At 45.2% G+C, this 27,478-nt stretch overlaps 1 protein-coding gene across 1 annotated transcript; it reads right to left on the minus strand.

The window, feature by feature from the left end:
* Positions 1-1,194: 1,194 nt before the first annotated feature.
* Positions 1,195-27,230, minus strand: RFC4 (replication factor C subunit 4). The gene is made up of 11 exons (XM_075068368.1): positions 27,153-27,230; positions 26,768-26,921; positions 25,793-25,871; positions 19,799-19,878; positions 10,952-11,071; positions 9,915-10,058; positions 9,525-9,645; positions 8,040-8,165; positions 6,235-6,315; positions 4,704-4,820; positions 1,195-2,620 (listed from the first exon to the last, which is right to left on the minus strand). The coding sequence occupies exons 2-11, from the start codon at positions 26,902-26,904 to the stop codon at positions 2,525-2,527; spliced, it is 1,101 nt and encodes a 366-aa protein (XP_074924469.1). The 5' UTR covers positions 26,905-26,921; positions 27,153-27,230; the 3' UTR covers positions 1,195-2,524.
* Positions 27,231-27,478: the final 248 nt, after the last annotated feature.

Raw genomic sequence — 27,478 nt, forward strand, 5'->3', positions numbered from 1 at the left:
CAAGGAGTAATGGTCTCAAGCTGCAGTGGGGGAGGTTTAGGTTGGATATTAGGAAACACTATTTCATTAGGAGGGTGGTGAAGCACTGGAATGGGTTACCTAGGGAGGTGGTGGAATCTCTTTCCTTGGAGGTTTTTAAGGCCCAGCTTGACAAAACCCTGGCTGGGATGATTTAGTTGAGGTTGTTCCTGCTTTGAGCAGAGGGTTGGACTAGGTGACCTCCTGAGGGCTCTTCCAACCCTGATATTCCATGATGACTGAAGACAATTAGGATCTTATAGTTTAAGCTTCTAGTTTACCTTATCTGACTGACTACTGAAATCAAAATGTTGAGGGATTCTACATGTAAAAGTAGTGTAGCAATGAAATTTTACTCTCAACTTTGAAAACAGTCTGAGATTGGGAGGTTTTATGGGAGCTATGCAGTTCTGAAAATCCTACTAGGCACCTACCTGCATCTTTAGGTACTTAAATATCCAGCCCATACCCCACGAGAATTATTTCTGTACACTATTGAAAGATTTAAGTATACACACCAATGCACTTACTATGTACACTTAAGGAAAAGCTTTCATTTGATTTTAAAAAGGGTATTCATATAGACCAGAGGTTCTCAAACTGTGGTCCATGGACCACCAGTGGTCCATGAATAGGGTTACCAGATTGCAACTATGAAAGAATGGGACATGGGGGAGGGGAGTAATAAGCACCTATACAAGAAAAAGTCCCTAAAAACAGGACATCTGGTCACCCTATCCATGAGCTCCATTCAGGTGGTCTGCAGATTGCACCTTAGACTAGAGGGAACTCACTTGGACAGCTGCACACAAAAGAATGAAGGGCCACCTACCTACTCAGTGGAGCCGCTCAGGCATGAGGTAGTGGCCTTGGAGGGGGAAGTGGGGTGAGAAGACAGGGTGGAGGAATTTGGGATGTGTAGGGCTGCAGCAGCCAGAGAAAGATGCAACTTTCCCCAGCTCAAGGGCTGTGGCTGCCAGGGAGAAACCCACCCCCCACCCCTTCCCAGCCTCAGCTCTGTGGCTGCTGCAGCAGGGAAAAACCTCCCATCCTTCCCAGCTCCATGGCTGCTGCAGCAGGGGAGAGAAGGCACATCCATCCCATTAGAAATGTAAGACTACAGATATTAAAATATGAGGTATGCATCTTTATTTGTAGAACAAAAATCATTAAGGGTTTTTTTTTGTTTTTTTTTTAATATAGCACTTTTATCCAAAGCGCTTTACAAGAGTTAGCTAAATGGTACAAACAACATTTGAAAAGATCATTAAGTGGTCCACCAAGACCATCAGCAATTTTCAAGTGGTCTACAAAAAAAGATTGAGAACCACCGATGTACTTTTGGGTAGCCTCAAGTTTGTTAAACATGTAACAAAGAAGCATGTAAGGAGTTCATAAGGGTTAGAGATTTTAACATTAAAAATATTTTATACAAGAAAATGTATAATTTCACCCCACAGAGTTATGTTTTCAAATGGTAGGTCTCTCTTCAACTCTATTAAGGGGCATCTACTCCGTGGAAGTAGAGAAAGAACTGTAATATGAAATGTAGACTGGAGTCTCTTAAGTGAGAAAAACAAGATATCAGGATGGCCTATGTATAAACAAAATGCAGCTGTTGCTTGTTATTGTCTGTAACAAAAGTATAAATGCTGCTGTAATTGTTTACCTGTTGCTGTAATTGTTTAACTGTTAAGAGACCTGTCTAGGAAGGGGAGACCCTGTGTCCTAGTGCACTCTCTCCCTGCTGTAGCTGCTAAACAGAATAAAGCATCTGACTTTGCTGCACCCAAACAGAAAGTGAGAACTAAGTTTTTCTCTGACAACTCCTTCCCTTGTGTGTGGGTGTAAATACACCCACACACAACAGATTTGTTTAAAAAAACAGAAGGGGCAGTTGTCTTCTCAATACAGGTTAAAACTAAACATTATTGTATTTAAGACTTTTGTTTCTGTCACTGCTGGTAAACAGTTTAAGTAACATTTAAGGAGTTTGCACAGTGGTGTGTCAGACCAGCACCCCACCAATCAAGTGTATAATGAAGTGACTGATGTAATTAATACGCTACAGCATCTTTAGCTGCTATGATGATAGTGCATCAAAGTGCAGATTTCTAACCATCTTCCAAACGCTGAACAAAACACTCCCCACACCATATTTTGAAAGGTTGTTTTTTTTTTTTTAATTTCCAAGACCCCCCACCACTAGGAGATGACAAGTATTAGAACTCAATTAGTGGCATCCAGCCCCTGCTCGTTCTTCATCCAGCTGTTTCTTTCAAGCCCTCTGAATTGCGAGGTGTAGCTACAAGTGTGAAGCATTGATTATGTCGAAATAGCAAGTGTTCAGTTCCTAGAATGAATTTTTCAGTTGTCTGGCAGTCTATTACTACTACAAAACCACAAAAATAAATGTACAGATTGCAGTTTTGAGAGAGCAGTAACATCAAAGCAATCTGAAGATCAGAACTGAGAAATTCAGCTGGCACAATTTCTCCCTGAAGAACTAGCCGTTCTGAGTTAGCTGCTGCATCACAACCGCACAGAGACTGATCAATTGCAAGTACTCATCTGCCCCATCTGTCAAGCATTTGTCTACCTCCTGCAAATAGAGACACAAGTTATAAACAATCCCTTTAAAATTGGACTGAGGTTTTCAGTGCTTTGACACTAAGTTCACAGAGGTAGTAGCTATGCAAAAACTCATAAGTTTTCCCACTGAGAACTGGCATTTCTACTGAGATTCATGAATGTGAAGATTTGTAGCTTGAAGTGGAGCTGCAGCTGTTTCCTGCACCATCCCATCATGTAGGCAACAGTGGGCAGACAGAGGAGTTGTACACGTCTTGGGAACGTTTCCATGTTGTCTGCTTCATCATCAACATTAGTATACAGCGGGGATCCAGTATACATCACGGTTGTGTTCCTAAAAAGGGCTATGGATACCGAAGCGTATACTGGAGACCCATTGGTACAGCAGTGGCTTCGGCAGGAGGGGACACTTAGTTGGGCCCTGGGTGGGTGGGTTGGCTGGCAATGACAGGGAGCAGAAGGGTAGGAGTGATCTGGCACCTTCCTCCCACCATCAGGCTGGGGCGGGGGAGAAGGGGAAGAGAAGAGATAGATGCTCTGGCCAGGGGCTCCTAGAAAAATGTGCACCCTGCACCCCCACCTGGCACTTGCCCCGCTCTGCCTATCCGCTGCTCCAGCTGGGGAACAGACTTGCCCCACTCTGGCTCTTCAGTCAGAGAGCAGGGGCTGTGAAGCCCCTGCGCTCCGACCCCTGCCAGGAGGGCCAAGTGAGCAGACCAGGCCCCTGACCCTGCTCCACGGCTGAAGCGCCAGAGCCAAACAAGCCCCATGCCCCGACCCCGTTGCCTAGCTAGAGTGCCGGATGGGAGCAGAGCCGGAACTGCGGGAGGGTGGGTCTGGATGTTAAGTGGGTGGGCTGCAGCCTACCAATATCTGGCATAGCCATCGCTTTTCAATAGGGGAACATGTTCTGATTCACATCATCATCATCTGTAACAAGGGGAACACAGAACTTTGCACCAGTGTTCCCTCTAATTTTTCCCACACGTGTGGAATTTTGTTATGTGCACCAATTTTGTTATGACATATCACCTCCATATTGGTGCACAGAAATTCATGTGTCAGGGGTGGGGCCGAGGGGTTTGGAGTGAGGGAGGGGGCTCAAGGCTGGGGTGCAGGGGTATGAGGTCACCAGCTGGGGGTGTGGGCTCTGGGGTAGGGCCAAGGATGAGGGGTTTGGGGGTTCAGGCTGCCCTGGGGTTACAGTGGAGAGAACTCCCCCAGCTCTCTCCCCCTGCAACAGCACCTGGACTGGTGGGGAGAGCTGGGGCTGCAGGATAGGTGTCCCTCCCTCAGCAGGTCCAGGCCATGGCTGATTTGCAGCCAGAGGAGGGGCACCCCTCCCCCAGCCGTGGCAAGTCACAGCCAGGCAGGTTCCCTGAACACCTGCATGGCACTCAGTAGGCTGCTGCACGGCCATGAACCCATGCAGGGTTCCCTGTTACACAACACAGAAAGCCACATCTATGTAGTTTCTGGGGAACTGAGATAGGAGTTAATCAACCCAAGGGAAGAGGCATTTGGTCCAAATCAACAGAAAGTTTAAAAGACATCCTTTACCTTGGTCTCTTCTCATTTATCTACTATAGAGAGAAATTTCTATCTGGGGATTTCTCAAGAGGTATATTTCAAGAAATGATTAGCTCAATATTTGTCTCATGAGAAGTAGTTTAGTCTTTTTAGAATCAAGAAGGGGCACAATATATCTCAAGTTGCCATAACACAGGAAAGTCTCCTGTTCAGTTACATTCCTATAGAGATGGCTACTTAACTTGCACATTTATGTCCTCTCAATGTGTCTAAACACCCCAAGCTTTTTAGGGAAATGTACCAGTTTGACCAAATTAAGAATTCATGGACATCAGCCAGCACCTCAACTCCTTTTCAGCCTAGTGTATACCGTCAGCCTGGGGCTTGCCAGATTGCATGGAGAACATGATACTGAATGAGATGCAAACACCCGTGGTGCACACAGGATCAACACAGTTAAGTATTTCTGGGGAGGGGCGGGGGAAAGGAAGTATGGGTAGTCGATGTCCCAGTACTAGTTAACTGCTGCACTAACAGATGAAATCAAGTTAGTGGAGACTTACAGCAAGTTTCTCTGCAATAACAGATTTCTGCTTGTCAGTGAGATCCTCTCTCTCAACAATATCATCATGAAGCTGGTTTACAAGCTGAGCAGCAGCATACCCTTCATTTATCAGATTCTGTAACAGGGAAGGAGGAATGGAAACAAGGTAGCATTAGTCTGAATTTAAAGCTTTTAAGTAGTAACAGTAGAAGACATGAGGGTGGGGATGAGTATCATTTAAAGTGACACTATCAAATCATTAAGACCACTTTGAAGCTGTGAAGTCCATTAAGGAGATGCATAACAAAGAGAAAAGGGGACCTGCTCTTCCCCTGCCCTCATCATGCTCCTGCCATTCCTATGACATACCCTCCCCCTCCCCAGATCAGGGACTGCCTAGTGACTGGGCCCCCTTTAAATGCGACTTCTACCCCAAAGTGCTGGGGAACTAAAATTTACTTTAAAAATACATGACCTAGCACAGTTAGATTTATTTTTTATCTAATTATGGGGGGGAGGGATAGCTCAGTGGTTTGAGCATTGGCCTGCTAAATCCAGTGTTGAGAGTTCAATCCTTGAGGGGGCCATTTAGGGATCCGGGGGAAAAAAATCTGTCTGGGGATGGGTCCTGCTTTGAGCAGGGGGTTGGACTAGATGACCTCCTGAGGTCCCTTCCAACCGTGATGTTCTATGATTAACCTATATACAGATAATTTTTTTATTCTAGTGCATTCACTGCAGTTTGCCAGCTAGGCTTACCCATAGCGTTCCATAGAAAAAATTAAACACTGAAGGTACTCTCCATAGATTAGACATTTACACCAGCAATTCTTGCAGCACACACTAAATACTATTTCTAGAAGATATGAGATAGTGATGTTTAAAAAGTGTTTGTGGTGATCAGCAGAAGATGAATTTGCTGAAATCATAGATTGGACATATGAATGGCCATACTGGGTCAGCCCAAAGGTCCATCTCGCCCAGTATCCCTGTCTTCCGACAGTGGCTAACACCAGGTGCTTCAGCGGGAAAGAACAGAGCAGGGAATCATCAAGTGATCCATCCCCTGTCGCCTATTCCCAGCTTCTGGCAAATAGAGGCTAGGGACACTTCAGACCATTACCTTTTGGGGTACACAGTCTTCAGCAGACAGTGGTCTCACAGGAGACCCAAGAAGAGCTGAGTTTGCCTCACAAAAATTCTTATTCTCCACAACTGAGCAGGACACCTTCATATATTGTCATTTTAGCTCAGGAGAAGTCAAGTTAGCACGGAAAGATTTCTTATCACCTTAGAAAAGTGCTCTCCTTCAGATCAAAGCTTAGGTCACTGGACTGATTAATGTCAGGAAGCTTGTATTACACTTGCACTATAATTGGTCTCAGCAAATAGTCTTCAATTTCAGCCTGCTAACAGGAGTGCTATTATTTAAGTTTACCCCCCACAGCTAGCTCAGAGCCAACAGCACATCATTTTAAAACCAAAAGCCCACACTAAAATTGTTTTGAATTTACACCACAGAATGAGAGAAAACATGCAAGCAACTCTACCTTTGCTACAGTTTCCAGTTTTTCAAAAGAGCCACTTTGACAGGCAGATAGCAGTCCATCAATTGTTTCCTTAGGGACAACCTACAACAAAAGTGACATATACAAAGCATCCACATACTGTCCAGGTCTCTGGGTGCATTTACAACTTAAAAAAAGTTTAAAAGTTAACAGTTGACTAAGTCATGACCCAAGCTCACCACCAGAACAGTAAGTATAGACTCAAACAATGCTGCAGCTAGTTACCGGAACTGTCCTCACATACATAAAATAATTCCCCATCCCCCACCAGCTTCTCTCAGGCAAAGGCTGAGCAAACAAATAGGGTTGATATTAAGATCATATGAGATGGGGATAAGTATGCATTGATATTAGTATTTTGCTGTTATTTTAGTGTGATTACGTGGAGCACCAATTAACAAATGGATCAGTCGTCATACATTTTTAGAGGGTCCTATGGTTTAGCAGAACAGAAAATTAGTTTCTATCATGTTAAAATTAGCCTGAAGCAACTCTTCTCAATCAGAAGAGAGAACTGTTACAACAGATTAAGTCATTAAGTCATTTAACTCAGAAAGCACTGTTAGCTTTTCCTTTTGACAATATTCCTGCAGACTGAAACTGCACATTTTTCTTCACTAATGGAATTTCTTTGAAAGTCTCCAGTACCAAGGCTACCATTAGTCTCCAACAGTAACATATGAACAAGATCTCAAATATATTACTTAAATGCAAATTAGGTTCCTGGATTTTTAGCAGATTATGTTGAAACTGAAGCTTTATGCTCACAGGAGCACAAACATTAATTGGAGAGAGTTTTTCCCTATCATCAATTTCAACTGGATGCTATTTTCAAAGTGAAAGTTCAGCCATTTTTGCATAGCTGGAGATACAAAAAACTAATTATCTTCTATGAAGTTGACCAGAGGGAAAAAAAAGATTTATTTAAATGTGACTTGAAGAACATGCACGGAAAGCAATTCTGTTCCCTTCCTCTCAAAACACAAAAATGCATGGTTCCAGAAGGGCTAGTGAAATTATGCTATGAGGGTAGCACATATAAACACAAATACCAAGTGTCCAATATGAATATCCTATTCATTTCTCAGCTCCTCTCCACTCTTAGTCTAAGATTTCTTGCTTGAGGAGATAAGTGTCATTTTGCCATAGCAACACTTTCATACTGAAATTTAAATAAGCTGGTCTTCCCTCAATTTTCTGCTGTTCCTGTCAGCATTACCTAGCTAGTTATCCTAGAGAAATAAATTGCTACAGAGCAAAAGCCACACAGGTACTTGCAGGGACACTGTCGGCCTGCGTAAGTTAAACAAGAACTAGAATGGTTCTTTGAGCCATTCCTCTGCAATATTTCCAAACCAAACTTTGCAGCACTGTTCCAGTGCATGAGAACCTGAAAGTGCAATTATTAGTTCAAATGCGCAACCTAAATGAGGCGCAAAAAATAAAGTCCATAATAGATTAATTTGTATTTAAAAAAATTCAGTTTTAATAATCTAAAGGTAATAATCTAACACTTACAAGTGAAAATAGTTTTTTTCTGTTTGTACAATATCCCTGAAGTTACCACTAAATGCAGGTACTTGTCATTTGACAACTGTAGACTACATTTTGCAACATTCTTAATATGCAAAATTAATTTAATTATGAAGTGTAGAATCTTACATAAGGGACAAATAGAAGTAAGATCAGTTACTGAAATCAGTAAGTTTACATAGTCACTTTTCTGATCATAACCACACTGCCACAGGAAAAACTGAACAAAACCATGTATCATTATGATAGCCTACCCCGGCAATTTCGGTGACAACCTTCTCTGTGATCTCTTTCCCACCTGTTAATCGAGTAGCACTTTGAAGAAATGTGATTGCTTTTCTTAAGTCTCCTTCTGACACTTGAACAAGACAAGATATTGCCTGAGGAACAGTGAGAAAAATGACAAATTATATTTTAATTGTTAGTTAAAAAAAGTCAAGTACACTTTGTGGGCAAAAGTGATTAAAAAAATATCGTGTAACGCCCAAGGCTGCAGACAGAAAGTAGTATGCAGGAAGTCACAAAGCAACCTTTAACATTTCATATAAATACCAGAAATGTATGTGCATACACTGCATTTATATTAGAAGCTGTAACAAAGATGCACTGTGGGATTGATCCTGCACTTTGCACATAAGGTAAGCAGAATGCTGTGTACACAAGCTCACAGTAGAAAGCAATTATCAGGAAAACCTGATCTTGTATTAATGAATAGAGGGCTGAGCACCCTGCAAGTTACTCCTGTCTTGTAGCTGAAGTGAGGCCAAAGAGGGAAATGGACAATTAAACCCCTCTTTTACATGGTAGGGATCATGCTTAACACGTCTCAGACTAGTCTCCTCCCACACCCTATCCCCTTTTTAACCATCTGTCTCTCAAGTGTAAGAGAGCTGCTGCATAAGAGAACTGAAATTTTCCATTCAGTGCAAAGTATTATACCTAATGCTTACTCATGGGCACAATAAAGTTTAGTCTTCACTTACATGTGTTGGAGCACATTCCCTGCTGCACACACTTCCCCAGAGTAGTCAAATCAAATCCAGTATCTATTCCAGACTTGTGTTCACCTTAACCAACATTTGCTTCAATACAAGGATGTAACTAGCATGACATCAACTGGCTGTATAGTCAGCTTGAGCAGAAAACTAGTGTTAAGGAAAATGCTTATTATACCAGGTAATTTGTTCTTTATATTCTAAAACTATAGTTCTGCATGAATTTAAGTGAATTCAGAGGGTTTTCATTTTGAAGCAAATTTATGAAGGTTTCTAAACCAAGTACAGTGGAGCTATAGGTCAGATAGGAGTGATGTTACCCATGTTAGCTAGTATAAAAAATTCACACGGGAAACACAAAGCTTGAATAGTCAGAAGTGAAATCCAGGACGTATTCATCAATACGCATTCACCCTGTATTTTCTATTTAAAACTAACAACTTCATATTGATATTGTGACCATTTTAGGTTGTAACATGGCTTCACTTTAGTGGACTGAGCATAGAGCCAGAAACTCAGACTGTTCTAATCCTTGTTCTGACAGACTTAACTCTGGCCTTGGTCATTGAAACTGTTACCCCAACGTGCGTAGGTAGAATAATACTAAAATTAGCTCAGGTACTATGTTTAGTAATAGCTATAACCAAGCAGAACGGGCATGGATAGTGCCTATTTACTCCTTTCACTGCAATGTAATTATGCACTCAATAAAATAATGAATCTATACAGTGACCATAAAGCTACCTCATTGCTAACTTTCACATTTTCCTTTCCAGAAACAGCCCATAGTCTCTGCTCTTGGATTTTATCAGTCAGGGGCTTGAAACGGAATTTGGAGCATCGAGATGTTAAGGGTTCAATTATCCTAGAAGAAAGGAGGAAGGAAAAAATACTGATGAGTCTGTGCAGAAAACTCCTCAGGAATCTATCAGTTTAGATTACTAGAGCAGTAACGCAAACTAGACTTCCAAATTGCAACACCTTAGTGATAAATGAATTACAGATTAAACCCTTCAGATTTGTTAGATCTTGTATTTCAACAGCTGGAGAGCTAACTCCTCTCAAACTACAAGTTAAATAGAAAGGTTTGCAGTAGTAAACAAAACCCAGGAAGGCAAAGAAAACCACACAAACCTGCTGATGTAATTACAAATAAGGCAGAAGCGTGTAGTTTTAGATTCTTTCTCCATAGTGCGTCTCAAGGCTGCCTGAGCGGCTGAAGTCATGGAGTCTGCTTCATCCAGGATCACAATCTTAAAAGGAGGACAAACCTTACCACTAAAAAAATAAATGCCCATCATCCAATTAAAAGGGAGTTCATCGTTTTCAAGTATAACGTGCATTAACATTTAAAAGTCAAAGCTTGTTGCACAGCACTACCACTATCGATAGGTAATATTAGAAGAGCAGATGTAAAGTGCTATGTATTACCTTTTGCTTATCTACCATTTGCCAAAGGACTAGCAGTTATAAGGAGGGGCAATTAATATTTTCACATTTCTTATCTCCAAGCCTGACACTTGACAACACTGCAAGATTCCTCTGCTGAAATTCTTATTCATGCTTTCAATTGCTTCCTATAATAGTTTATGCAATTCTTCTTTTGCAGGCTTCCTTAATCCCTATGGGATCTTCTAAAATTTAGAAATTACAATGGCAGGCTTATCTCAGTACATGACATGGGATGATTTCTCCTTCCAGCTAGTCTTGGGCTTCTGTTACCTCTAGTTAATCACACTCTCCTCTGCTCCCTCATCCATATGGGCCTCTCCTCAGTCCCAAAATCTCTTTAACTAATTATCAACTGACACAGATTTTGCTTGAGATACATTGGTGATTTTTTTTAATCACAAGCTATAAAATTTGTTCCTACACTAGTTATTCACTCATTTAACATTTGCTGTCACATACACTGAATTACCAAATCTACAAGACTAGGTTTTTGGGAATTGCATCCACTCTCCATACAAATTCTTCCCAGTGACTTTAGGGCAACTTGCACATGGGTATCAAGGGGAAGACCCCTCGGCCTGCAGTTTTGCTCTAATTTCAGTTATTCTATAGTGACTCAAAGCTTAAGTCTGCAATTAAATTAAAATTAATCTAAATAAATATGACACTTCATTGAGAAATACAATCCATCAGATAGTTGGCTTCAATCTCTTGCTTACTCTGAATGACTTCCAGACACACTTAGTTGAGCAAATGTCTTCACTTTCTCTCGAATCACTTGTATTCCACGTTCATCAGAAGCATTTAACTCAAGAACTCTCTGTCGGAACAATTCGGGTCTGTGAAGAGTTTAAAACATGTTGCATGAGCTACTAACTCCTGTAATGCCTTATAACAACAAGTGACTCAATTAGTCTCTAAGCATCTACATGGGGAATATTTAATGGGCTCTTCAATCCAGCAAAGAAAGGTATAACACAATCTAATGGCTGGAAGTTGAAGCTAGACAAATTCAGACTGGAAATAAGGTAAATATTTTTTAATGGTGAGAGTAATTAATCACTGGAACAATTTACCAAGGGTTGTGGTGGATTCTCCATCACTGACAATTTTTAAATTAAGATTGGATGTTCTTCTAAAGGATCTGCTCTAACAATTATTTTGGAGAAGAAGTTCTATGGACTGTGTTGCACAGGAGGTCAGACTAGATGATCACAGTGGTCTCTTCTGGCATTAGAATCTACAAATTCCCCAGTAATCATTCAGGTTTGTGAGGATTTTAATCTGTAGTATCACTCTTATTAATGCTGCTTTACAGTAATTATCTTGTCAACAACAGAGTATATGTTAAGAGTTCATTAAAATTCTGGTTCTTCTTCGAGTGCTTGCTCATATCCATTCCAAGGAGGTGTGCGCGCGCCGCGTGCACGTTCATCAGAAGAATTTTCCCCTAGCAACACCCGGTGGGTCGGCCGGGCGCCCCCTGGCGTGGCGCCGCTACGGCACCAGATATATACCCCTGCCGACCCGTCTGCTCCTCAGTTCCTTCTTACCGCCCATGTCGGTCATTGGAACAGTGGAGTGCGGCTTAGCTGACCTCCACTTCCCTAGCTCTTCACCCTTTCTTCTACTTATTGTATATATACATATATAGTTGTAGTTTTAGAGTTATAGTTGTTGTTAATTCGTAATAGTTGTTAGTATAGTTAGTGTATATAGTTAGAGGGCTGGGGTTTACCCCCCTTCACCTCTCCCGGAGCCCGGGCTCATGCCTGGCTCACCCGGTTTCAAACAGTGCTTGGCCTGCCGCCGGCCAATGCCAACGGGAGACCCCTGTGATCGCTGCCTGAAGTGCCTGGGGGAATCCCATCTGACGGACAAGTGCCGTATTTGTAAGTACTTCAAGCCGCGGACAAAAAAGGAGCGGGACTCTTGCTTGAAGCAGCTCCTGATGGTGCCAGAGCTGGAGGGGTGAGGGCCGCCTCCGAGTGCCGCGCAGTCCGCACCGGGGAGAAGTGCTTCATCGGCACCGGAGACCGCCGGCACCGCCGGGACACCCCGGCACCAACCATCTCCGGCGCAGAAGCCGGCCTGGCATCGCTCCCTCTCTCCGAGGGCCAAAAAGGCTAAGGCTCCTGTGGCTCCAACCTCGGCACCGCAGTCTGAGCACGCCAAACCGAGCCGTCTGGCACCGACAACTGCCGCAGCGCCGGTAATCTCCGCACCGTTGATTCCGGCCAGGCAAGAGCCGTTGAGTTCACTGCATGACAGCTCCCCGGCACGCGCCTTGGTTGATCTCGTCGTTCCCACCATGCCGGAGACCTTCTCGACGGCGAGGGAATTTATTGCTCTTACGGAGCCCACCCTGCCTCAACCCCCAGCACTGCCGGTGTGGGTCCTTCCATCAGCAGGGAAGCCTGCCATGGTCAGGCCACCGTCCATCGAGGCAGCAGGCAGACACCGTTCGCGGTCGAGATCCCGGCACCGCTCCCGCTCTTACCGCCGGTCAATATCCAGGCGCCGCTTGCAGTCCCGGTACCGATCCCCCTCTCGGCACCGGTCGTACTTGCGGCACCGGTCCAGATCTCGATCTCCGGACCGGTATTCAGCACGGCGGTCTAGCTCCCGGCACCGTTCCTGGCGCAGTCGATCACACCGCCGCTCCTTTAGGTCCCGGTCGACCTCCCGGCACCGCGCTGGTCGCAGGTCCCGGTCCACGTCTCGGTACCGGTATGACTCCCAGTACCGCTCTCCAGCCAGGCATGACGTCCGGTACCCACCTCACGGAATATCTTCTCCGCCCTGGCCATCGAGACACTCATTCGGATCGTCCCGAGCAGATAGTGCTGTTTATGGAGATTTGGACCCCCAGGCCCGTGCCCTCTCAGAGTCCCAGGGCTTGGAGCAAGCACCACAGTGGTCCTTCTGGACGCCTTGGGTATACCACCAAGCCCAAGGCAATCCTACGGTAACGTCGCGGTCCGCCATGTCGGTCCGTCGGGCACCAGAGGCCACTATTAGTCGTCCTCCTCAGACTGATACAGACGCTTCAGCCGTGACCCAGGACCCTCAGGGCCACGCAGACACCGACACCCCTCTGGACCAGGAGTCACAACCTGAACCACTGGTTCCGGCTCTTGTCCTCCTCCTCGCCAGATGAGGCAGTAGCGGGTACATCAACCTCAGGCCCACCCCCCCATCGACCTACGAACCCACCAGGACCTTCTCCGCCGCGTTGCGTTGAGCATCAACCTTCAGGTAGAGGAAGTCCCGGAGGTGGAGGACCCGGTCGTGGACATACTATCTTCAGATGCCCCAACTCGTGTAGCCCTGCCATTTATCCGCTCCATCCAGGCCAAAGTGGACTCGATTTGGCAATCCCCAGCGTCTATCCCTCCTACGGCCAGAGGTGTGGAGAGGAAATATATGGTACCATCTAAAGGGTACGAATATCTTTATACCCATCCTCCTCCATGCTCTCTGGTTGTGCAGTCTGTGAACGAGAGGGAGCGCCATGGCCAGCAAGCCCCCGCCCCAAAATCGCGGGAGGCTAAACGCATGGACCTACTTGGACGCAAAGTATATTCTGCAGGGGGCCTACAGTTGTGTGTAGCTAACTAGCAGGCCCTTCTCAGTAGGTACAATTTTAATACCTGGCAGTCCATGGACAAGTTCACCGAGCTGGTCCCGCTGGACTCCCGTCCAGAGTTCCAGAGTCTCCTCGAGGAAGGAAAGAAGATATCCCGGACTTCCCTGCAGGCCTCTCTTGACGCTGTAGATTCGGCGGCCAGGACCGTGGCCTCGGGAGTTGCAATGCGGAGAATATCAGGTTTCCGGCCTACCCCCTGAACTGCAACACACGATTCAGGACCTTCCGTTCGAAGGCCAGGGCCTTCTCTCCAAGAAAACGGACCCTAGACTCCAGAGCCTCAAGGATAACCATGTCATCATGCGTTCCCTTGGGATGCACACTCCGCAGACCCAACGCAGGTCCTTCCGAGCCCAACCTCAACGTCCCTACCCCCCACCACGGCCTCGACAGGACTTTACTAGGAGGCGTGGTCGTGTGAACCGCAGACGGCAGTCCGGTTCTCAGGGGGGCCAGAATAATGGTTCCGCCAAGCCACCGGCGGGATCAAAGCAGAACTTTTGAAGGTGCGACCGAGAGCAGAGCACCAGTCCCGTCCCGGAATCCTACCCAGTTCTCCAACCGTCTTTCCTCCTTCCTCCCGGCGTGGACCCGACTAACCTCAGATCGTTGGGTCCTACGCACGGTGGAGTTTGGTTACCATCTCCAGTTTATTTCACCCCCCCCACCCCACCCACTCTCCCCGTCCCTCTTCAGGGACCCCTCTCACGAGCATCTCCTCTGGCAGGAGATCCATACGCTTCTTGAAATCGGAGCCATAGAGGAGGTACCGCAAGAGTTCAGGGGCAGGGGGTTTTATTCCTGTTACTTCTTAATCCCCAAGTCGAAAGGAGGTCTTCGGCCCATCCTAGACCTCCGCGGGCTCAACGTCTTCCTAAAGAAGTTGAAGTTCCGGATGGTATCCTTGGGGACTATTATCCCATCCCTGCATCCGGGGGACTAGTTCGCTGCTCTCAACATGAAGGACGCATACTTTCATATCTCTATTTACCCCCCGCACAGATGGTATCTACGTTTTATGGTGAGAAATCATCACTTCCAATTCACGGTCCTTCCCTTCGGCCTTTCCACTGCCCCACGCGTCTTCACAAAGTGTATGGCGGTGGTGGCCGCCTTCCTCCATTGTCAGCGCATATACGTCTTCCCTTACCTCGACGACTGGCTTATTCGCGGGACCTCCGAGACCCAGGTCGCCGCCCACGTAGCCGTCATCATGGAACTGTTCGAGCAATTGGGCCTGATGGTCAATATGGCCAAGTCCACTCTCGTCCCCACTCAAAGAATAGAATTCTTTGGGGCTGTCCTGGACTCCATGCTCACAGCAGCCTACCTCCCGCTGAGCCGGTTTCAGGCAATAGTCACCGCCATAGAGAGCCTGCAGACCTTCCCGACGACCTCAGCCCGGGCCTGCCTCAGCCATATGGCTGCCTGCACTTTCGTCACCAACCACGCCAAACTTCGCCTTCGCCCCCTTCAAATCTGGCTGGCCTCTGTTTACCGCCCGCGCAGGGACACCATAGACATCGTCGTCACGGTTCCTCAGAGCGTCTTACGCTCCCTCCGTTGGTGGCTAACCCCCTCCCTGGTGTGTGCAGGCATGCCGTTCCACCCCAGACAACCGTCTAGTCTACAATAAAGGGCGTTCCCTATTACGATATGGACGCAATCATTCTGTGGGCTGGGGGGCTCACATCGGGCGGTCGTACGCACGCAAGGCCTCTGGTCCGCCCAAGGTTGTCATTACACATAAACATCCGGGAGCTACGGGCAGTCCGCGCTCGCCTGTCAGACCTTTCTTCACACCTGCAGGGCCGTTGTTCTAGTGCTCACGGACACCAACCACCCGATGCACTACATAAACAGGCAGGGAGGAACCCGCTCTCTCCCCCCCCTTTGTCAGGAGGCGATCCGACTGTGGGAATTCTGTATAGCCCACTCTATAGACCTGGTGGCATCCTTCCTCCAGGGGTCCAGAACACGTTAGCGGACCACCTCAGCAGGTCATTTCTTCCACGAGTGGTCACTTGACCGACGTAGCTCATTCCCTCTTCCAGAAGTGGGGCTTCCCCACATAGACTCCTTCGTCCCCCGCAGCAACCGGAAGTGTCACAGGTTCTGCTCCTTTCAGGGTCTCGCCCCGGCTCAATATCGATGCCTTCCTCATGTCTTGGTCGACCCACCTGCTGTACGCTTCCCACCCTTTCCGTTGGTGCACAAGGTCCTCGTAAATGCTTCGCAGGGACAGGGCTCGAGTGATTCTGATCGCCCCGCGTGGCCCCGCCAGCATTGGTACACCACGTTGCTGGACCGCTCGATAGCCAACCCGGTTCCCCTGCCTCTCCATCAGGATCTAATAACCCAGGACCACGGCAGGCTTCTCCATCCCGACTTGCAATCCCTCCACCTCACGGCTGGCTCCTGCGTGTTGAGTCACTCGGAGCTACGCTGCTCCACCCAGTGCAACGGGTACTCCTGGGTAGCAGAAAACCCTCCACTAGGGCTACGTACTTAGACCAAGTGGAAGCGGTTTCTCTTGCTGGTGTCAAGCGCAGCAGGTGGCACCTGTGCAGGTTCCTATTCACATAATACTGGAATACCTCTGGCATCTCAAGCAGCAGGGTCTCGCACTCTCATCTTTGCGTGTACACCTAGCCGCCATCTCGACCTTTCATCCCGGAGAAGGTGCTTACTCCGTTTTTTCTCCCACCCTATGGTCTCCCAGGTTCCTCAAGGGGCTGGAGCGTCTTTTTCCGCAGGTGCGACACCCCCGCCCCTTCCTGGGACCTCAATTTGGTTCTGTCAAGACTTATGGCCCCTCCGTTCGAACCCTTGCAACCTGCTCTCTCCTGTATTTATCGTGGAAAGCGGCGTTCCTTGTAGCCATTACATCGGCTAGGAGAGTTTTCAGAGCTTCGGGCTCATCATGGTGGACCAAAAGTGCCTTACACGATATTCCACAAGGACAAGGTGCAGTTACGCCCACATCTTGGCGTTCCTTCCCAAGGTGATTTCATCCTTTCACCTCAACCAGGACATATTCCTCCCGGTCTTCTTTCCCCAAAACTGCACGCATTGGTGAGGGAGCAGCAGTTGCACTCGCTGGACGTCCGTAGGGCGCTCGCATTCTACATTGACCGCACCAGATCTTTCCGTAAGACCCCCCCTCTCTTTGCTCTTTAGTTCCGTGGCAGACAGGATGAAAAGGTCAGTGCCCGTCTCTTCCCAGAGAATTTCTTCCTGGTCACGGCATGCATTCGGGCTTGCTATGATCTAGCTCACGCCCTCTCCAGGCCGCGTTACTGCACATTCCACCAGGGCTCAGGCCTCGTCGACTGCCTTTTAGCTCGAGTGCCTATCCAGGAGATATGCCGAGCAGCTACGTGGTCTTCGGTACACACCTTTACTTCCCATTAACCCTTGGTACAGCAATCCAGAGACGATGCAGCCCTTGGCTTGGCAGTCTTGCATTCGGCAGTGTCCAACTCCGACCCCCACTGCCTAGGTAAGGCTTGGGATTCACCTACTTGGAATGGATATTGAGCAAGCACATCGAAGAAGAAGAAAGACGGTTACTCACCTTTGTAACTGTTGTTCTTTGAGATGTGTTGCTCATATCCATTCCACACCCGCCCTCCTTCCCCACTGTCGGAGTAGCCGGCAACAAGGAACTGAGGAGCGGACGGGTCGGCAGGGGTATATATCCGGTGCCGTAGCGGCGCCACGCCAGGGGGCGCCTGGCCGACTCACCGGGTGTTGCTAGGGGAAAATTCTTCCAACGAACGTGCATGCGGCGCGCGCACACCTACTTGGAATGGATATGAGCAACACATCTCGAAGAACAACAGTTACAAAGGTGAGTAACCATCTTTCCTGCAAGGTCTAGAATTCCATAATCTATTTATACCGAGGGTTTCTGATGTTCAGTTTTAACACACACCAGTGAACTCCCCCCATACAAAAAGTGAAATCTGTGTTTACACAGTAAATACCAAAAAGCATCTGAAATGATCACTTGTATCTAAGGTCTCATCTACATGTAGCATTAAAGAGGGCTGGGGTTGTGATTTCTAAAGCACACTAATATGTTGTGCATTAATTGGTCTGCGTAGACTCTGCTGGTGCGCACTAAAGGTTCCTTAGAGTGCTTCAAAATAACTGTGTTTGAAACAGTACTACATTAAAGCACACTAGGAATCATTACAAAGAGATTGTTATAGAATATACAAAGAGACCCAAAATTTGTGCTTTCTAGACATCTACATAAAACTGAAATTGCTAATAAACCCCAAAAATCTGAAAACAGAAGCCCTATTTATACCAAGAACCTTGTCCCCTAGACTATGGAAAAACTGAAACATGAAGTCACACCGCTGCTCCAGGCAAAAACATTGAGCGAGCATTCAAGGTCAAGGACACTTGATTTTTCTGTGCTATGTCTATTTCCACAAATATTCTGTAAATCAAATTCTACAATAACTTGTAAAATCCTCTGTTGCAGCCACCAACAGTGCTCTGCAGCTGTCATGCTTCCAGAACTATGCTGCTAGAAGATTTAATTTGATACAAAAAGTGCTGCTAAAACAGGGCATCAGTCACAATAGGCAACAAAAGATTAACAGTTGTAAGATTCCAGAACCTGAAACATCTATGCTTCAGAAAGAGTTTGAATACTAATTAGGAGTTTTCTTTCTAGTGTTAACTAGAACTATTGCTAGTTCTTCCTCCTTCTCCGCCATGGAATTTGGAGAAGTAAAAAGAACAAAAGATGCTATTTAACTCACACAAGAAGTAAAACTAGTTAAGATTCCTGTGGCATTCGATTTGAATGCAGGTCAGCCAAGCCTCTTATTTTAGTTATAACCCTTTCAAAAAAATCCTCTAATCACACAAAAGCCACAAAAAAGGAATCAATTAAGGTACACAGGATTTAAGGAAAAAGAACATGCTACATTCTGTGTATCACAAGTTTTTAAAAAGTGTTCAAAAGCAATTCTCCTCCTTTTCCCCACCCTCAGATCTTTCCTATAGTCACCCCATTAAGAGTTTAGCTCAATAAAAGTTTCACAACACCCTATGAGGTAGGTAGGGAGGGGTGGGGCGGAGTAAGGAAGGCAAGGCAACGCAACGCAACTGTGGTCCAATGACGGGGAATTAGTAGACCTGGGTTCTATTTCTATCTCAGACTCCCAGGCAAGCCACAACCAGCACCTTAGTTTCCCCAACTGTACAATGGCAAGAATATTTATCCATTTTTGTAAAGTGCATTGAGATCTACAGATAAAACGCACTACCAGTTCTAAATACTAAGGATTTCTGGTTTTTACGTGTGTGTAAACACCGAAGATTGAGGTTGGTTTTGTTTTTTTTTAGTTTCACTAGGGTTTATACAGAATGTTAAATCAGAAAACAATAAAATGAAGAAGCCACACAGGTTCACCGTTGTTAAAGGGACATGGTTGCATGATTTGAATCACAGTACTTACTGAGGCTTCATCAATAGACAGCATAGTCTGAGTCCAATGACATGATCAGACAGCAGAAAATCCCTGGTGTGAACTCAAAGTGGTGTAACAGACAAGTGTACACAAGTATCAGAAAATCTTTCAAAGTGAGGAGGATTTCCAGACAGAACTGGACCACCACAAAAAAATCTCCCATCCCTGCTCTCTCCCTTAATATTGCATCAGATGTTTTACTTAAGTGGTTCAGTGTTAACAGATTTCCCTCTCCACAATATTACATTTATCACCAAGAAATACAAGTTTGGAATACACAAGCACCAAAGAGAAGGCTCAACTCAAAATTAGATTCTTATAGACTAGACCACCACGAAAACTGGAGCAGGAAGTGACTAAAAGTGGCACAGGACAGCAAGCTTTCACAACACCTACGTAAATGCAGATAGAGTCCAACTTACCCATAGAGTTCTCTGGCTAATGCCAAAATAGTAGAAGTCTTTCCTGTTCCAGGTGGGCCATAAAACAAGAGATTGGGAAGCTGCAGACACAGAAAAGGGGTGATTTACAGCACAAGTTATTAATTCCAAATATTTAATGTATAGAAATTTCACTTCACCCTTTACTATTGAACTCCAGCGTAGAGAGAAATGGGACTCGATGGCTGTGCAATACAAAGCCTTTCAACATTTAGGTCATTAGGCACTGTAGGTAACAGTCAAAAGAACACAAGCCAACCCCTGTTACTGATAAGGCCATGAAAACAAGTTGGCATTTTATGATCTAACATGTTCTATCAAAACTGATACCCTCACTCGGGGGGGGTGGGGGTGGGGGGGTACTTGGATACAGTGCCTCCAGGTCAGGATTGAAGCACACCGCTATGACAGCATGGGAGAGGTTTCCAATGACTACTTGGAATGTACATGGGTTGCTCGTTTTATGGACTTGTGCAGGTTTTTTTGCCCTAGGACACAAGAGTCCCTTCCAGCCCACAGCAAACAAAAAAGGCTGAGCTTCTCAGTCAGATTTATTATTTATAGTCCCAAATACATTAAGAAAAAAATCTATTTCACAGAACTAAAATGTTTAACAGTTAAAAGATTTGATATTCCCATAATTAAAGTATAGCAGCTAATGCAGACAGAAAAGGAACAGTAAAAACGAAAGATACAAAGCAGCAATGAAGGTTTACAGGGTAAATGAATATTCCTGCCAACTACCGAACAGGATTTGTTGTCTCTTTTACTGATCTGGCAAACCTATTTAGTAACAGTCATTTATCTCTTCTAATGGCTAATATGTAGACTGTAATAAGTACATAGCAAGTCTTCCCTGTAGTGATAATAGATTTGCACACAGTAAAACCATGTATTTAAATACAGACATTTATATAAAGCTTCAAGCGCTTAAGTGTATATGAAAAACAACTGAATTTATAGGTTGAATTCAGATATCATGTTAAAACTTTGGGGGGGGGGATGCTTTTTTAAAGATACACTAAATTTTTATATATAAATAAAACTGAGCATGAAACATATAAACCCTCTAAAAAGGACACTGTCTAGAAGTTACGCCTTTGACAGATTCCACAGGTTATACATACACACAATACATACTAAGTAATTAACAGCTTAAGCTTAGCTCAAATTTAAGACTAAACACCCTTTTTATATGTTTGATCATCTACCATAACTGTCAACATCCTCCAGAATGTTTTTAGGATTGTACTGGGAAGGGGAAACATCGTGAGCGTTAATTTTCTTAAGTGAATAGCAGATGACATATTAGACAAGAGCACTGTATTGGCAGGCAGACACTTTGCAGAGCTTTGTGTTGGAGATGAACACAGTAACTTGACCCCAAATTACTAATCCACTCCCTGCTAGTCCTGTGAATAGGCTTTAGTAAGGGTTTTAATGAGATTCCATGTTTGACTAATTCCACTTAAATACACTAAATCCATACTCTAGACTGTTTGTGCTTCAATCTCACATCAGAATCATCACCAGCATTTACACTGCTGCCTTACAAAGTATATCTAATCCTTTATATAACTTAATGGCAGTATTTTTGGCAGAACTGTAACTTGATCCAACCACAGTTTTCAACACTTGCCAGTGGTAAGCTATGATACCTATAGGCATCTTATCCTGATTATAGGAAGGTTACAGCTACTGGCAAATTATATATAATGCAAACCTTAAGTCTGTTTCAGAAAGTTTCTCACACAGCTCCTTCTAAGGAGCTGGACAAGTGGAGATGAAAACTGAAATGGCTGGCAGCTCTACAATGAGCCTTCTTATCAGCAGCCTCCAGAGATCCAGTTAGAGCACTGAGCATGTCAGAATATTATGGTTTACATTAATTATTCTTACCCAGGCCAGGCACTGCAATGATGACAAAGAAACTACGCAAGTCCTTGAATGCACCGCAACTAGTTAGGCTCAGCCCTCTGCATGTCACTATAAATTGAGGTTTTGGGGTGGGGAGGGTATGTCCGACTTAACTCTCAAATAGATTCAGGGACCACTGGTGGTCTATAAAGTGCTGGCTAGTCACATGGCACCAGTTCTCATTACCTAAAAACCACATTATATCTGGGAAGTAGTCAACTTTACCACAGATTATGTTATGTGACAGCAAATGGGAAGGGAAGTAGCCCACAAAATCATTTTGTTATTTAGACAAAGTCCACATTAAGTTTGAGGACTCCTGATCTAGTTATTCTTGTATCCACCACATAGCAGTACTGACTGGCAGCATGGGATGGAGCAAGTAGCAGCCGTACGTGGCCAGGAAAGTCATTTGAGAGGCATGCCTCGGAATTCACTGGGATCCAGTCCGGAACAAACATTAGCAATCTCAGGCTTCGGTTTAAATAATTCAGAAGATTCTTTTATTGCAGTGTTCTATCTTGGCTTATTTTAGAGAAGTGAACAATTCAAAGTAAGAACTGCCAAGTGTTGTTAGTTCTGAAACTAAAGCTACTTAAATCATTTTGCCCTCTAACGGTTTATTGGTTTTGAGCAGTGTAACTACAACAAAATATAAAACCTGTAACTATAAATAGGAGTTATACTTCAGCCTTTCAACACTAATGTACTAGGATCATAATCCCAGAAACCTAGCTGGTCAAAAAGCCATAAAGGATTTAAATAGCATTGCTCAAAATAGAACTGTCCAACCCACCACCCAAGTAACATCACGCAATGTACTATCAGTATAACAACAAGAAGTGACAGCATTTCATTTCTTATTAACATTAATAGGTCCTAAATAACATTACAATTGTATTGAGCATATTTATTAACATATGGTAGAATTGCTACTAGATTTTAAGAGCATTAACTATACTGACCTGAAAGTATGAGTTACTGGCATGTATTAAAGAACATACTTCTTTAGTCCATCACACTGGTTTTACACAATTGTAAAACAAATTAAGCAGCACAAATAGTTCACGATTTATTTATTTTCAAAAAATAGCATGTAACATGGATTAAATTGATCGTTTCAGAAATATTTATAAAATTGGCTAAGAATGGAATTCTAGACAGTGAAGGGGAATGAAATAGGATATAAAAGCTTTCACCCTCCACGTTGCCAATTCAGGTAGCACCCAAGGGAAAAGTCATTACAATTCAAAACCTTTTTGAAAAATGCAGAACACATTTTATTCAGTATAATTCCTAGTGAATATGTCCACATCATAAAAGACAACTTACCAATATCTCAATCAGTCATTTAAGAATCATGGATCATAGAAATGAAATTATCCTCTCAATTCTAAGTGATCTTTATCTAGAACTTCACTGAGGCAGAAAAAGGTTGTCTGTGTTGGGAGGATGAGACTATCCCAGACCCAAAGCCCAGACATACAGCCCCCTGCTGGCTACACTTTCATATTCTTTTTACTTGTTTCCTGAAACACCAGGTAGAAGAAAAATGGCAACTGTTCATATAGATCACAGCATTTTGTAGCTAAGCTCAGCAATGCGACATACATGCAAATTCAGATTGATACTCTTCACAGCACCTTACAAGTTACTGCTGTTTAAAAGAACTTGTGTTTTAAAAAACCTCAAGAACTGGTCTTTTCTCACAATTTATTCTAGATCTATAGTTCAGTAAGATGTCAATACCTTTAAGCTTCCTTTGTTATTTAATTGGTTTCAGTATGCTTCTAAGAGAGGCTTAATGCTTCTAAGAGAGGCTAATGAATTAAAAATTACTAGAAGTACATTTATATGTGTGGGGTTTTTTTTAAACTGTTTTTCCCTCTGCAGCAAATGTTTAAAGTTGAACGTTCAACAGTACACACTATAGCTAGGTAAGAACAAGGTACCTGAGGTTCTTCCAATCTTGCACAGCAACTCCTCACTTAAAGTTGTCCTGGTTAACGTTGTTTCATTGCTGATCAATTAGGGAACATGCTTGTTTAAAGTTGTGTAAGGCTGCCAAACAACATTGGAAGGGAGCAGCCTGCTTTGTCCAATGCTTGCAGGAAGAGCAGCCCGTTGCAGCTAGCTGGCGGGGGCCTGGAACCAGAGTGGACCAGCAACCCCTCACTCCCCTAAGTTCCCTGTGCAGCAGCTGCCCAGCAGGCTAGCAATTGCAGCTGTCCCTCTTCCTACTGCCATGTGCTGCTCCTGCCTTGGAGCTGCTCCCTGAGACTCCTGCTTGCTGTGCAGAGGGGGGCGGGGCTGGGGAGGAATAGGGGGGCTAATGTCATGATATCCCCCTTCACCCTGCACCCCGCTTACCCCATTTTCCACAGAGCAGGGGGGACATACGATAGGGCTCAGGATGGAGGGAGCTTGCTGGCAGCAGCTGCAGTCTCAGCAAGCTGATCTAATTAACAAGGCTCTGTACTTAAAGGGGAAATGCACATCTCACAAACACACACAGTGTGTCTCTGTCTGCCATGCTGTCTCCTCTCCCTCCATTTCTGCTGCCTTGTACAGTGTGAGTTAACACTTGAGGGCTCAGCCAATTGCTAGTTCTTCATTTAGCAGTAAGGCATTCCCTGGGAAATATCCCACCCTCTGACTCCTCCACCTCAACTAAGCTTCACAATCATCATCACTGTATACTAGTATTAAATTGTTTAAAACTGTGTGTGTGTGTAGTCTTTTGTCTGGTGAAAAAATATTCCCTGGAACCTAACCCCCTCATCGACATTAATTCTTATGGGGAAATTGGATTCGCTTAAAGTTGCATTTTTCAGGAACATTACTACAATGTTAAGTCGAAGAGTTATTCTATGATTATGCAAAAAGAACATGAGTACTTGTGGCACCTTAGAGATTTATTTGAGCATAAGCTTTCATGGGCTACAGCCAACTTCATCGAATGCATAGACATTAGATTATGATGACAGAAACTGGTGGGAGAGCACCAATCAGTAAAGTTTCCAAGTTACACAGAGCTACTGATTTTAGAATGGCTAGAAAGCTGGAAATGTCAGAAACACAGAATCACAGAAATATAGGTTGGAACAGACCTCAAGAAACCACCATAATTAAAAAAAAAAAATTCCCCTAATATCTAACCTAATTCTCCCTTGCTGCAAGTTAAGCCCATTACTTCTTGTCCTATCTTCACTGGACATGGAGAACATTGATCACAATCCTCTTTTATAAGACCAGAAGACTTATCAGGTTCCCCCTCAGTCTTCTCTTCTCAAGACTAAATATGCCCAGTTTTTAAACCTTTCCTCATAGGCCAGCTTTTCTAAACCTTTTATCATTTTCATTGCTTTCCTCTGGACTCTTTCCAATTTGTCCAAATCATTCCTAAACTGTGGAGCCCACCTGGGGCCTCACCAGTGGGGAGCACAGTAGAACAATTACCTCCTGTGTCTTACATAAAACAATCCTGTTAGGATTCTGGGGTTTATTATTAGCCTTTTTTTGCAGCTGCATCACATTGACATTCATATTCAGTTTGTGGTCCACTATAATTCCCAGATCCATTTCAGCAGTACTACCACTTAGACAGATATTCCCAATTTTGTAGTTATGCATTTAATTTTTCCTTCCTCAGTGAAGTATTTTACATTTGTCTTTACTGAATTTCACCTTGTTGAATTCAGATCAATTCTTCAATTTGTCAATGTCATTTTGAATTTCAAATCGGTGCTCGCAACCCCTCCTAGCTTGGTATCGCCTCAAATTTTATAAGCATATTCTACCTCAGTGGTTCTCAAACGTTTTGTATTGGTGACCCCTTTCACACAGCAAGTCTCTGAGTGCAACCTCCCCTGTGCATGGTGGGGCTGGGGACTGTCACCCCACTTGATACGCCCTCCCAATTTTACATCGCGCTATTGATAACTACTCAAAGTACGATACTCGTAAGTCAGCAGCACATAAAACTAGGTTCTGTAGCAGCAGAGAACATCAGAATTTTTTCTTGAACATGCTATGATTGATTAAATGTCTGTTACTCACATCAGCTCCCTCTAAGGATTTTTTCAGCACAGCAACAACTTCCTCTTGGAATGCAACTTCATCCACACACTTTGGACGACTAGATGAAAACACAGTTAAGTGCATCTTAATATCTGCTAAAAAGTCTCAATATCACTTTCACACAAAAACAAATGTTTTCCTTATAGGTTTCGCCGGGGGTGTGTGGGGGTGGGGGTGGATTATGAAAAGCTTTGTAAGACAGTGACTGGGCACTTGTGTGCAATGCTTCTAAATTGTGTAGTATCTTGCACAAAAATGCTAAAGTTACCCAGTTTCTCAGGTAGATGCCAATCCATCTATACCATACACAGAAGTACAATTACATTTTAGAATCTAGAACAGCTTTGCTGCTTGGAAGGTCCTGCTGCAAAACCTTATTTAAAAACACTATATAGTCTGTGTCTTGATAAATTGCAGTTATGAGAAGAGCAACATGAGTGCATGTGCAAAAAAACCCCACAACCCACCTTACTGCTCCATGTATCAAAGGTGCTGACTGCACTGACAAAACCTTTTATGCCCATCAGCATTGCACAGACATACACCTGCAGGTAGGCAAGGTGGATTTTGCCCTAGTTATTGATTTACATTCTCTGATGATTTGAGAAGCACAGAGAACTGGGCTAAATTTTTAATTTGTAACAAGGAGGTGGTGAGGGGGAGCAGCACCGTTTAAGTTCTACACGGAGGAAGATTTCCCATGAACGTCACTGAGTGTGGAAGAATAAGAACAGATTCCCAGTTTTTCCAGTCCCTTTTTCTCAGAAGCAAGTGCCGATACCTCACAGCTACATTCCTCCGTACTCAACACCCAACAGCTCCGCGCTGCACACTTCGGGGGCCCCTTCCACCCGACTCCCTCGGGGGAAATGACTCTCTGCCCTGCAGATACCATTCGCCATCAGCCCCTGCTGCAAATCAGCCCCCTCCCCGCCCCCGCAGAAGAGCTCTTACTATTTCTCCACCCAAGGGATGGGTTTGAGTCTCTTGCCCTCGTCGCTGCCGCCTGCAGCCGCCGCCGCCGCCCCTCGCTCCTTGGATGCGGGCGCTTTGGTGCTGACGGAGAACGGGCCTTTCAGAAACGCCTGCATCGCTGCTGCTGCCCACCCTGCAGCGAGAGCACCAGACACTTCGTCACCCCGCCCCGGCGCTCTGAGGGGCTGGGCAGGAGGCAGCCCCGCGCCCACCCCACCACCAAGGAGCGGGACAGGCCCCGGCCCGCCCCCGCCCCCGCCCCCGCGGGCCGGCGGCCCCTCGGATTCCCCTCCCAGGAGGAAAAACGGCCACCCCCAAGCGACCAGCTCAGCCCCCACCTGACGCATCCCCCGCGGTAACCGACCCTGAAAGCTCACGAGAAAGGACCAGCCGCAGCCCAACTCCCCCCAACCCGCGCTTTTTTTTATACGGGGGCGGGGCCACTTCCGCTTCCGCCTGGGAGGACAGGCCGGAGAGTGGGGGGGGGGGGAGTAACCATAGAGATTGAGCCTCGGCGCCGGGTTATTGGTTTAGAGCGACGCCGCTACGTCACGTGATTGGATGGTATTAGGCGCTGTCTCCCCACCCCCCCCCGCTTGCCCTCAACCAACATGGCGGAGGGCAGCGTCGGGGTGTGCGGTGCGCATGCGCCCAACTCCAACTTGACTAAATATGGCGGGTCGGGCGCCG

Source organism: Chelonoidis abingdonii, chromosome 8 (genome assembly GCF_003597395.2).
Source record: "Chelonoidis abingdonii isolate Lonesome George chromosome 8, CheloAbing_2.0, whole genome shotgun sequence".
In the NCBI taxonomy this organism is placed as follows: domain Eukaryota; kingdom Metazoa; phylum Chordata; order Testudines; family Testudinidae; genus Chelonoidis; species Chelonoidis abingdonii.

Excerpts from the sequence above, each read along its gene's own strand:
- RFC4 (XM_075068368.1), bottom strand. The coding sequence starts at position 26,904 with ATGCAGGCGTTTCTGAAAGGCCCGTTCTCCGTCAGCACCAAAGCGCCC. Across the intron at positions 19,879-25,792 it reads AATCCTTAGAGGGAGCTGAT|CTTCCCAATCTCTTGTTTTA; the intron begins GTGAGTAACAGA and ends CTGTGTCTGCAG. Across the intron at positions 2,621-4,703 it reads TTATTGCAGAGAAACTTGCT|GAGGTAGACAAATGCTTGAC; the intron begins GTAAGTCTCCAC and ends CTCTATTTGCAG.